Source organism: Pelodiscus sinensis, chromosome 2, assembly GCF_052426305.1.
Source record: "Pelodiscus sinensis isolate ZL-2025 chromosome 2, ASM5242630v1, whole genome shotgun sequence".
Lineage (NCBI taxonomy): Eukaryota > Metazoa > Chordata > Testudines > Trionychidae > Pelodiscus > Pelodiscus sinensis.
The window spans coordinates 169,106,319-169,119,589 of record NC_143053.1 but is presented as its reverse complement, the minus strand read 5'-3'; the positions used below and the strand labels follow the sequence as shown (position 1 = coordinate 169,119,589).

General features: G+C 41.4%; 1 protein-coding gene across 3 annotated transcripts in view; it reads left to right on the top strand.

Annotated features, from left to right (window-relative positions):
- Nucleotides 1-13,271, top strand: part of SUGCT (succinyl-CoA:glutarate-CoA transferase) — a 477,897-nt gene that overhangs the window by 201,266 nt on the left and 263,360 nt on the right. For all 3 annotated transcript variants that reach the window (XM_006124080.4, XM_089776539.1, XM_006124079.3), the window contains one exon: nt 7,347-7,444. In XM_006124080.4, coding sequence (XP_006124142.3) covers nt 7,347-7,444 — 98 coding nt within the window. The remainder of the gene's footprint in view (nt 1-7,346; nt 7,445-13,271) is intronic.

The window sequence follows — 13,271 nt, the reverse complement described above, 5'->3', positions numbered from 1 at the left end:
CCCCACCTCGCTGCCTTTATCAGAAAGAGACAGCAAGGGAGGAGGAAGCGGTGGGGGTACTTCAAAGCAGCAGTGCTGCATGGGACTAGACCCCGGGCACCATGCGGTACTGCCACTTTGAAGCGCTGCATGCTGCTCAGGGCCAGCTGGGGTGTCCCCAGCTGAACCAGGACTCCACGGGGCACTGCGCTTTAAAATGCTGCGAGGAGCCTGACATTGGGATCCCAGTGGAGTTTCAAAGCAGCAGCACTGCATGGAGCCTGGGATTGGCGGGGGAGTCCCTAGCTGACCCCGGGCTTACTCAGTATTTAACATCCCTACTTTGAATACTTTTTTTAATACCTCATGCACAGACCTTATGGTAAACCATGTTGGCTATTACTTAACACCGTGTGATCTTCCAAATGCTTACAAGTTGGTTGTTTGATTATACGTTCCATTATCTTTCCACATATTGAAGTTCAGGTGACTGGATTATAATTCCCCAAGTCCCCTTTGTTCCCTTTTAAAAAATAAATATTATATTTGCCCTTCTTTAGTCTTCTCAAATCTCATCCATTCTCCATGAGTTCCTGGTGGTTGCTTCAGCTAATTTCTCTAGTGCTGTAGGGTGAATTTCATTCTGGCAAGGTGATTTGAATATATCTGATTCATCGAAATATCCTTTAACCAGTATTTTGGCTAGTGTTCGTTCCCCCTTTTTCACAGTCTCTTTATTTATTTGTCATTTTGTTTACTGTCTTTGCTTCCTTTTTAGTCTGTTTTTGTCATTGCTTGTTCTTCACTCTTTTTGGGGTCTTTCATAAGCAGAGTGCAAAACAAGTAACATCAGTTTTGGAGTCAAATTTCTGGATCTATGATGTCTAAATGGGCTAGAAATTAGGCTCAACATGTTTCCACATTCCTATTATGAATGACTACACAAACAAAGTTTATGGCTAATTTAATCAATTTTAAGTTAACGTTTTATGAACCTCTACACATTCAATTTGAATGAACATCCAAAAAACTTGGTAGTTTATCTGAAGACTTTTGGGTTTGGCATTCTCATTAGAATAAGCGTCATCACAAGATTTCCATTATTCTTCTGCTTTGACCTTATTGGACTAATTAATAATTTGCACTTGTTTAATGCCTCGTATTCAGTTATCTCAAAGTGCAAAGCAGTCACAATTATCTGAAACTCAATAGTCTAAAACTCCTCCTACTTAAAAAGTGGGTCTTATTTCCCAGGAATTCCAGGTAACTGTGGCTGTGGCTGGCACATTGCTCTCTTGTGGACTGCTTCCTCTTGTTTCAGTTTGTTCTCCTGGTTGCAGACAGCTGGCCCATGGTTGGCCAACTCAACCGGTTTTCAGCGCACAAGAGTCTGTGTATTGTAATCTCTTCATTGTTCTAAAATTTATAAACCTCATGGAGAAGACTGACAGCTGTCTAAGTCAACACACTTCAGTGTTTTAGGTGACCAATAGAGCTGAGTAAATAATTGATTTTTTGATTTGGTAACTGAACTGAAAAATCCCCTTTTCTCAATATTTGATTTAGGTTAACCTGAAATGGAATTTTGTCCCTCCCCCCCAAAAAAAAACCTTTCAAACAAAATGTTTTTTTCTGCTCCTCCTCTATTTTCCAGTAGTCATGTTCTGGCTTTTGGCTGAGTTTAACCTGCATTTTGCCTTTTTAAACATAAATAAAAATCAGTATGTATAATTTCAAAAGTGTTGCAATGAAATGTTTTGACAATAAAAAAATCTTTTTTTTTCCATTTGAAACTGTTTTCCAATTTCAGATGGAATTCACTAATAATTTTGGTTGTCCTTAAACTTCCTTTTTAAATGAATAAACTACTTGCAAAATTTTGCCCAGCTCTAGTGACTGGCAGCAATGTCTCTGCAACGACTTGTCTCAATCTGATTGTCCTAGAAGATGGAGCTACATTTGAGAAGGTCTTGGACTGTCATAGCAGAGTGGGGGAGCTCAGTCACTGTGAGTGTCAGCAGTTAAAGAATTATACATTGAAGTGCTATGTAGCTGGCCATTCTTGAGTTCATCATCATGGCATTCTCTAATAAACGAGATGATTCAGAAGTCTTTGAAATCTGTGTATAGAGTCAGGAGGCTCTGAAGACCCTGAACATAGGCTTGTAGACTATAGATTTCAAACTTAAACTAGTACCTATGCTTAAGACCCCAATTAGTCAAAGGTTTTTGAGTCTTCTGAGATCTTTGAATAATCAAGGTTATACTATGTTACTTACATATTACAACATCCCTGTAAAATAGATAAGGGCAAAAGAGGGATCAGTCCTCCTACTTCTAGGTTGATAAAATGACAGGTGTTTTAACAGAGCACAGCAAAACTACAGAAAAGTTAAAGGCAGGGAGACCAAAAAAAAAAAAAAAGCGTTCAACCAATTTAGTAGTAGTGGGAATTTAGGTAAACATTAGAGATGTAAAATCCCATTTAATTGGTTAACTGGTTAAACATGATGTTTAACTGGTTAACCAATTAAAGGAGGGCAGTGAGCATGGCTACTTTTGACCATGGTGGGCCCAGGCGCATTGCAGGCAGAGCTAAGCCAGAAAACCAGGCTTATTACTTATATGAAAAGTGCCATGAGAACATCAATTGTAACAAATGGCCCAGATTTTCTTTTTATATGCCAATCTAAAAAGATCAATACTATTAGAATCAGCTTCTGTAAGGCATTTCAGTATATACCTACCACAGATGTGCAAAAATTAAATTATGCTGTACACAAGGGGAAAAATGTCGGTTCAGGTTTTGAGCAACAGTTCTCATTGCTTTTTAATCTAAATCAGTTTTGCATATCCTTATTTAGAAAGATTAACATTGCTACTCTTTAACAATAATTATAGACACAGACTGTAGCAGTTAAGAAACTCAGAAGTTCAGTAGGAATGCCTGGTTGTGAACCAGATGCAATATTAAAACTCTTAAAGGTCTGTCCCACTTTAAGATGATGGTAACTTGTGGAACTAAAAAAATGTAGAGAAAGTGAAGAGGCGATAAATTAAGAGTACTTTAATTGCCAGTAGGCTCAAAACACTTAGGCTGCAAGAGGGACCCTCAGCAACTACACAGAACATTAATTCAAATATTTGAACTGGTATCAAAGAGCCTTATTGTGAAGGGTCAGTGCTAAAATATGGAACATACGGAAGCTGTTGCCTGTGAAGATATTCACTTACAGAGATGCAGCAGCCAGCCAGGAGCTGTAAATGATTGCAGACTTTCTGCCTGTACCATATGCTTTTGAAAAGTAATCTTAAAAAGAGAAGAAAACCCACAAATTATTTGTTGAACTAGATCTTTTGATATTTGATTAATTGCTAAAGATTTTCTTTGTAACTTCTCTGTTTTCCATACGTGAACACAGAAGCAACCTATTTCATATTTATCAACAATTTTTTTAAAAAACGGTGTTCTAATGTGGGGCGACTTTGATCTTAATGTGAATTCTAAAACAAAGAGTCATCTCAGGAATGGGCTAACATAGTGGTTCCCAGCCTTTTTCATACCACAAACCGTCAAACCCTTTCACAAACTTCTGGCGGATGGGTAGCATTTTATTTGCATATTTGCACATTCATCATGGTAATTAATTTTAAGAGGTCATGTCTTGTTTTACATTGCATCTGTACGCACACAATACATGTTGGTGTAACAGATCAGAGTTTGCAGATATCTGCAACACTAAAAAGAGTCTGTTAAAAAAAATCCTTTCCTTTCTTATCTTGAGCCATTAACACCTCTGTAAGCTTTGAAATTATCATGCAAATGACATGAGCTAGGCCTTTTGTTCTGCTCCTGCCAAAACATTGAGACACAAAGTAACTTCCCTTCTTCAACTGTTACTCTGGCCAGAGGGAAACAAGTTAGACACCAAACTCCCCTCTGTCCCCCCCCTCATTGCACTAGTCCCCACCCCTGGAGAGAGGAAGACACGCACAGTTAGGCCCCCCCAGCCTGTATGCCCTGCACATGAACTGGGCAGAGTGGCTCCTGCCTAGCTGGCACCCCTGGGGAGGGCAGGAGCAGCTGCAGCATGAGAAGCCATGATGCTTCCACTCACCTCCAGGACTGGGGGACACACACGGGGCAGGTGAGAAGGTCTGACTCCACAGGGGGTCTCGGTCAACAGCCAGGGTCCCCCTGGAGGTCCCTCCACAGCTGCCCCAGCAACAGTTGCGTCTGTCCCGCCCAGGCCATGCCGCTGCTACACGCCGAGGGGAAAGGAGCTGGAGTAAACACTGGGTCACAGGGGCAGAGCTGCAGCACCTAGTGCGCCACAGGGCAGGCGAAGTGCTGCGAGCCAGCCTCCTGCTTGCTCCCCCAGAAGCCACTGCCCGGCACTGAGATGGGCAAAGGCGGGGAGGTGTCCAAGGACCGTGGGAGAGACCAGCTCAGAGACTGGGGGGGGGGGGGAGGTGTTTACCCCATGTATGGGCTTGTCAAGGCATGGGCATGGCCTGGCAGGCAGAAGTTCCAGTCCGCAGACCAGCATTTAGGAACCACTGGGCTAACATATATAACAAAAGAAAATGAACACCTTTTGGAAAAGAATAGCCCAAATTATTAACCTCAAAATATTGCTTCTTAGGCATTTTAAAAGCCAGTTCTAGTGCAAGTGTTCTTGAGAGGTTAGGGAATAAGAGAAATAGTCCAGCTTCAAAATAAACACAGTGAAGTAAGTAAAACAACACTGGCCAGATGGCACAGTAAGGGCTGCTCTACACTACAAGATGAAGTCTATCTAAGATATGAAATTTGAGTTATGACAGTAGCATAACTTAAGTAGACAAAGCTTAGATCTACTTACCATAGTGTTCACACTGTGCTCTCCCATTGACATGGGTGGTCAGTGAAGGTAGGGCTGGGGGAGGCAAACCCCTCCTCCATCTCTGCCCCTTACATTGAGGTCCTGCCCCCCCATGGAAGCCAAGCTGCCTCCCCACTGCCCCACCAGGGGGAGGCTGGGCAGCATGCCATGCTTCCCACCACTACAGAGAGGGGAGGAGGGCAGTAGCATGCATCCCCAGCCGCCCCAGTTCCAGAGCATGGGGTAGGAAGGCAGGATGGTGAACAGGCACCATGTGTCCCAGCTTCCCTGACCCTGGAGCAGGGATAGGGAGGGTGGCGCATGGCTCAAGCCTCCATGGCCTGGTGCATGGAGAAGGTGGGTGGCACACAGCCCCAGCCTCTCCAGCCCTAGAGCATGGGGAGGGTGGGCGCTGGGGGCAGCAACACTCCACCCCCAGAATGCCTACAGTATGAGTATGGGCGGGGCCAGGCTGGCGGTTTGGGAAGGCAAAGCCTTTCCCCGCCTATTATACCAGACACCCATTCCCGTCAACTCCCATTACTCATCTCATTCTGGTGGAGAGCTAGAGTCAATGTCTGAGTGATCAGCAGTTGATTTAGTGGGTTTTCACTAGACCCACTAACTAAATTGATCCCCGGTGGACTGGTCAAAATGTTGATTTCGGCTGCCATGGAGACATGTCCATAGGGTGAATTTCAGATAAGAACATAAACATAAGAACATAAGAATGGCCGTATTGGGTCAAACCAAAGGTCCATCTAGCCCAGTATCCTGTCTGCCGACAGTGGCCAGCACTAGGTGCCCCAGAGAGGGTGGACCGAAGACAATGATCAAGCGATTTGTCTCCTGCCATCCCTCTCCAGCCTCTGACAAACAGAGGCCAAGGACACCATTTTATCCCCTGGCTAATAGCCTTTTATGGACCTAACCTCCATGAAATTATCTAGCTTCTCTTTAAACTCTATTATAGTCCTAGCCTTCACAGCCTCCTTTGGCAAGGAGTTCCACAGATTGACTACACGCTGTGTGAAGAAGAACTTTCTTTTTTATTAGTTTTAAACCTGCTCCCCATTAATTTCATTTGGTGTCCTCTAGTTCTTCTATTTAGGAAACTAATAAATAACTTTTCTTTATCGGCCCTCTCCACACCACTCATGATTTTATATACCTCTGTCATATCCCCCCCTCAGTCTCCTCTTTTCTAAACTGAAAAGTCCCAGTCGCTTTAACCTCTCCTCATATGGGACCCATAATAGGATAATTGCTAGTACTTGTGTTTATCACTTACCTGAGCAGTCATTCATTCACAGCTGGACTGTGACCACACTTCATTCACACACGCAAGCGATGATTCTTAGTTGCTGTCAATCTATGACAGATTCATAGAGATTAAAGGTTAGAGACCAGATCTAGAGATAGCACTGCCATCCTCAAGGGTCAGTTTTGTTATGGTAGTAGACATGAGTCACCTGTGGACATACTTTTCATGTTTAGATGGTGACCCCTTACAATGGCCAAGTTGGAACCAAGATAAGCAAACTAGAATCTCTCTCTCTCTCTCTCTCTAAGCAAGACAGAGAGAACATGTATTATCCTTTTCTTTTTTAGGAATTCTCCCTTTCCCCTTTATAATGATATAGGACTTGTTTTGATTTTTTTCTTGTGGAACACAAATCAATTGGGGTTAATACAGATAGGTCTTAATAGCCCAGTGGCCTTCTTCTATCCTGTTAAAGTTCCCATAAAACTGCCAGATTCCTGTTGCCACATTTTAAAATGTCCCTGTTCAGTCTAATTCCACTTTGTGCATGATAGTTAAATTTCCAAGATGTCAGATGGGAGTTATTTTAGACAATATACGGTATTTTTCCTTTTTATTAGGTTACACTACCTTTTTTTGTTTTTTTTTTCAATAATGCTTCGTTAAATAATAATGAAGAAAAAATGACATCTCAGAGGAAAATGCTTGCTTTTAATCATTGTTTTAATACAAAATACTGAAATAGAAAAAACTCACTTAGACATAGCTTTCCACTATTTACCAGAATTATCAAATACAATCAGCATATCTTTCTTTGTGATTCTGTGACACATAACTCAGTAGCATGGTCCCATAGAAAGAACTGATGCCTTTTTTTTACACTGCTATGTGTCTGTATCTGTCTCTACTGCTTCCCCGCTACGACCACAGTTACTTGCAATATTTGTACTGTACTAGAATGTATAGTATCGATGCCTAGAGACTATAAAGAGCAATGGACTGGAATTCGGGAATCTCATTCTGTTCCCATCTCTTTCCCAACTTGCTCATGACATTGCTTGGGTAATGTATCCTCTCCCTCTTTCCTCGTAACATTTTTAAAATGAAACAGCCACCTAAAAGAGAAGGTGTTTTGCAAGTTACCGTATACTCTTATGAGTTTGCTTGGCTGCACAAATGATCTTTACATTTGCCTGCTAAATGCATTTCTTATTCACTATATTTTTGTTTTCATTTAGATCCTGAATTTGCTTGAAGTTAGTAAAGATCCTAGATATAAGACTAACAAACTCCGAGTGCAGAACAGGAAACAGCTTATTGAAATATTATCAGCCCGGTAAGTTTATTAAAGTGGAGAATATTACTGTAGTACACTAATCAACATGGTAACAGTAAATGTCTCATCATTTTCAAATTTCAATCTTTTGGAGTATTTTCTTTTTGTAATTTATTTAGACACTTACATGAACCGTATTCTTAAGAGGAGTATCTGACTAGTAGGTGAGTAAGGCACTAAGTAATAGCTTTGCATTTCTATTACTGAGTGCCTTTAGTAACCTGGACCTCATTTAGGAAGGCTGTGCTTTCCACTTGCACTTCTGGTGAGTTGTGGATAAGGGTCAGTTTTGTACAGAATGCTCTTGGTGTTGAATTTGCTGCTTTCAGGGCTGGAATTAGAAGTTTGTTCTGAGGGCCCTCAGTCCCAAGGGATCTTCTGCTGTGGAGATCTTAATCTTCTGTTTCTACAGTAAGTTAACTTGTGCGTCTCTGGTCACCTTCTTGGCTTAGTCCTTATGTTTTTGAACACCACACTCATTGACCTCATTGGTCCATGTGGAACACAAAATAAAGGGTCACCCTCCTAAGAAAAAGTCTCTTAAAGCTCCTGAAAGACTTGTGATCTCTTATTTTAGATTTTCTAAATGCCCTGAAGATCATCCTAGTATGTTTAAAATGTCATGTCTGTGGTACCCTCCTCTACTTAGATGAACAAGATGATGATAATGAAAAATAGAAGGAGGAATACTGCTAGAGCCATCTATTTGCTTTGTGTGCTGTTCTGAATAAGAATGTGGGCTACTCATCTGTATAACCAAACACACAGCCCACTTCACCAGGTCTGAGAAGTTGTTGGAGTGAATAGCAGAGACATTAAGTCTTGAGCCCTCAGTGATCCAAGAAAAGGCACTGCAACAGTTTTGATTCTTTTTAAAGATGGGGCATGTGTCAGTCCCTATAATTCTCTATTAGTGCACTAGAAACCTCCTTTCCACTTCACCTGGTTACGGAATGTTTTGGTACCAACTCTCTTTTTTTTTTAAATTGTAATTAATAGGGATGTTAAATTTGATTAATTAACTAATCAAATAGACAATGGGATTTCCATTGACTATTCGATTAGTCTATGAGGGTGCCTCGGCCTTTGAACTTTAGCAAGAACCCCTCAGGGAGCATGGGAGCAGCAGCGCTCCCTGCAGCGCCTCAGCTTTTGAAAGGTATAAGAGTCCTGGCAGGGCTCTTGTACATTTCAAAAGGAAGCTCCACAGGGATAGCGGGGCACTCCCCCACTGGCCTTGCCTCCCTGCAGCAACTGAGCCTTAAATGTACAAGAGCCATGGTGAGGCTCTTCTACATTTCAAAAGGAAATCCTGTAGGGAGTGTGGGGCTTCTGCTTTTGAAAGCAGAATCACAATTGACTACCCGACATAGTCAATGAAGCTGGGATTTAATTATCCCCGGCTTCATTAAAATAAAAATGGCCACCACGCTGTGCTGGCTCAGCTGATCATCGGCACAGCGCGCAAGTCAAGACACGGATCAGTCAACAAGGGAAGCCTTTGTCGACCACTCCCTTATGCCTCATGAAACGAGGTTTACAGGAGTGGTCGACAAAGGCTTCCCTTGTCAACTGATCCGTGTCTTGACTTGCATGCTGTGCCGACGATCAGCTGAGACGGCACAGTGCGATGGCCATTTTTATTTTAATGGAGCCAGGAATATTTAAATCCTGGCTTCATTGACTATGTCGGGTAGTCTAATTTACATGCCTCTGACAACAGAGGCATGTAGTCTAGACATACCCATGGGGTTGCATCCCTCACTAATGCTAAGAAAGCTGAGCATGTATAACTGAGGGTTCAAATTCTGTGTTCCCCTCTGTAAAGCTCCAAGGCTGGTTTGGGGCTATTATTTGAAAATTATTATTTTTTCTGTGTATCTATTAAGTTGATATGGCACATATTCCAGATGTTCTGTATGGGTGAGGATCATAGCCAATACAGAGTTCTCCTGTTTGGACACTAAGCAGCTCCAACCATATTTGCTAATTGCCTAGCTATACTTTCAACCCACTTCTGAGGTATACATACTCATGCTTGAACCATTCATTGAGGTGGAGAGAAGTCCTTTTGTGACTCTCACTCTGTCAAGTTCAGATACCTATGCAGCAAAATATGAATAGGGTATCAATCACAACGGTCTCTGATAATACCCTGAAACAGTCAAGATGCGGTAGACAATTTCGCAAGGATGCCTTTAATCCTCTTTTATCCATTGTCTCTCATTGTAATGCTTAGAATGCATGGGGCTTGCTTAGATCATCCCACAGTACAATCATGTTGTAAATCTGAAGAGAATAAGTATCATAATAAATAATATGTAAATATAAAAATTGTCAAGAGAAGTTCAGCTATCTTGCAATGATTTCTTTGCTTAAATGAGGGAACAGGCTAATGCACATCTTTTCGGACAATACTTAAGCCACAATGTATGTAACTGTATGAACTGGCAGGGATGAGAGCTTTTTCTTAACCATGCTACTGAGGGGGAGGGGATGTCAGGTTCTGCAAATGGTAGGTGTGTCATCTTGTCACAACTCTGCCATTTTCCAGGAAGATGGACATCATCTTGACATTTATTCTGAGAAAAATTCATTGCTCAGATAGTTTCTCAAGCGAGCGATAGGACTTTTGTCTTTCACGAGTAGGGAAAATGTCTTAGACTCTTTGCAACAAAAGAGAAGATGGAGGTTCTCTGATTGTGTTTCAGAGGTGGTTGAGAGTCTGTCTGTTCTTCTTCATGACTAGATTTTGTGTCTTCCTTCCAGTACCTGGGTCATCAGGAAGTTCAAACAGCGCAGAGTTCCTGCAGTGTTAATACAGTAGTTTCTGCTTGGTACATTGATTCTCAATCTCAGACTTCCTAGGTCTGACACATCTCCTGTCCAGAACACCAAAGTCGTGATAATCTGATACTACCATGATGTGAGCCCTAAAAGTTCTCAAAGAGGCTCTTCATCCAGATTCAGTATTTCTACTCTTGGTGGACTTTGGTTATAGCTTGTTGTTGAGTTCTCATTTGGGCTCTTCCCAGGAAGCTTAACATGTCTCACTTGGAGCCTTCAGAAGGAGAGACTTATGACTCCAGTTTTACTTTGTGTTTTAAGGAGCATTGTTAGCTTTTCGCTTCCACTGCCTCTCTAAGGGTATGTCTACACTACCACCCTAGTTCGAACTAGGGTGGTAATGTAGGCAACCGGAGTTGCAAATGAAGCCTGGGATTTGAATTTCCCGGGCTTCATTTGCATAAAGCCGGGAGCCGCCATTTTTAAATGTCCGCTAGTGCGGACTCCGTGCCGCATGGCTATACGTGGCACGGACTAGGAAGCCTAGTCCGAACTACCTAGTGCGTGCCGCGTGTAGCCGCGCGGCACGGAGTCCGCACTAGCGGACATTTAAAAATGGCGGCGCCTGGCTTTATGCAAATGAAGCCCGGGAAATTCAAATCCCGGGCTTCATTTGCAACTCCGGTTGCCTACATTACCACCCTAGTTCGAACTAGGGTGGTAGTGTAGACATACCCTAAGTTTGTAATATTTGTTACCACTAAAGCACCCTGAATTATTCTGGAGCGCTGTCAAAGTCCATATGGCAGCCATATAATCTGACAACAAGGATTTTGTAAATTCATCTGGCTGCCATATCAGCTTCAGTGCAAAGATTTTCAACCTTTGTACATTCTTTTGGGAGACCTTAGTAAAGAATCTCCGAACAGCCACAAGCCCTGAACAAAAGACATTGAGACTAAAAAAGAGAATACTATCTACATTGCATGCCTCTATCTTTGTCTTTCACTTCTGACTTAAAACTTCGTTAGCCCCTCTTCTGCCAGGCTTCCTGGTAAAGATTTAAAGAAACAGCAAAGATGTCACCACACTATCATTAATATGTTTTTAAAATGGAGTAGTTCATTTTTTCTCACCTATTTTGTGAGCCACTCCTTTCTTGGGACTTAATTTTAGTGCATCCAAAACTAACAGTCTCATGGTTTTACAAGGATATATATGTATGGTAATAACCTAGAGTTCAGTTGATATCTTCAGTAGCTTGTCTTGGTGGCTAGATCTGTTGCTTAGTTTGGGAGTGCTGTTCTACCATCTTCGTTTAATTGCTAATCCTCATACTTGCTTCTTAAATGGACTGTTGCTGGTAGCTGCTCCTGAATGTAGGCTCGATGAACATAATACTTGAAAAAGAAAGAAGGCTGGTATTCAAGGTATGCTTGTTCTTTGGGATGATTTATACTTCCCACCTGCCTTTTTGACATCTCGTTTGCAACTGAATACAGATTAAGTGGACAGCAATTGATATAGAGTTGGGACTGTATGACTTCTTATATAATTTCATAATGAATGTTTGGTTCCTGCATCTCCTCCCCTTTCCCCCCCCAGGCATTGTTGTTTTCTAGAGTTTTACAGTGTTTGGCTTGGCACTGAAGGCAGATGTATTTCCCTATGAAGGGCACATTTGGATTGGCAGTCTAAGTACCAGCAGCTGTTTTCATTCCAGTAATCTTCCTTTTTTGTTAATAGGTGTTTCTTCTCTTCAAAGTCTTTATTGAATGCCAAAAAGTCCTCATGTTTTACAATTTAATTTCTCAGATTGTTTTATTAGCTTTTTTTGTTTCTGGTTAGCTCTTTTTGTGACTGTCTCTCACATTCAGTTAATATAGAGAGTAACTTCTACGCAGGTATTTTCCCACTACTTCAGTGATAAAAATGACTACAGGGAAAATAATGATATTCTCTGCAATCTCTGAATCCTCTTTGGTTTCCTACATGTAATACATTCTGGGGGTAGTAGTGGACCCATTGGTTCTCCTGCAAATTTCCTACTTGTGATCTGCTTCAGTGATGCTTTTTTAATTCCTTTGTATAACCTTAGTGATTATTTCATCGGTTATCTCATTGCCGCCTTGGTGTTTACATCTTGCTTGCCAAGGTTTTTTTCTATTACATGTTGCTTAGGCTGTGTCTACATTATGAACTAAGGGTTTTGGGAAGCTTTATGCTTGGCACTGGTAAGGAGTGCTATTGTTGCCTCTGCTACCACAGGTATGCTACTTTTTATATCCATGCCATCTCTCACTGAGCTATGTGTGAGTACACAGGCTGGGGAGCCAATATGACTAAGGTAGGTTCCAAATCAGGAGAAGTAGCCACAAACTAGTTTCTCAGAGGAAAAAAGGCAAACTGACACTACCTCATAGTATGTGTAGTCTTAGGCTGAATTTCCATAATATTTATGTGCAAGTTCTGCTGTTGCTTGTACACACACATTGAGTGTAGATCCCTTCAACACTACTTTATGTGATGTTATTGTAAATTAATTTGGCATTCAGTGTTGAAACATGGATTGTAACAAAAAACATAGGCATGAGTTTCTATACACATTTCATGGAAACTTTGCATTTATTTGCTATTGGATAGTTATTTGTAAAGTAGCCAAGTTTGATATGGCAACCTTTTGAAATGTAGGTACTTTGAAATGTAGGAGAGTTAAATAAACAGGTCTTGTTCATGAGTACTGGAAAATTTCAATCCAGAAAGGCCTTCCATTTGTGTTTAAAAAAAATACCCAAAGAGAATCTTTATGAAAAGAAAATCAGTTCATCATGATATGGGTTCCCACAGCAATCACTAAACAAATTCACATCATCTGGAGACTTAGAAATATTATAGACTTAGAATCAGAGCTGTAAGGTCTGGAATGTACTGTAGTAGCACATGCATTGTAACACTATATTGTTAAGCTTCTAGTCACCTCAGTCTTAATCCTGGACACCACAGCTGTGGAATGTTGCATATAAAAGTGCAAGAGGAAAAG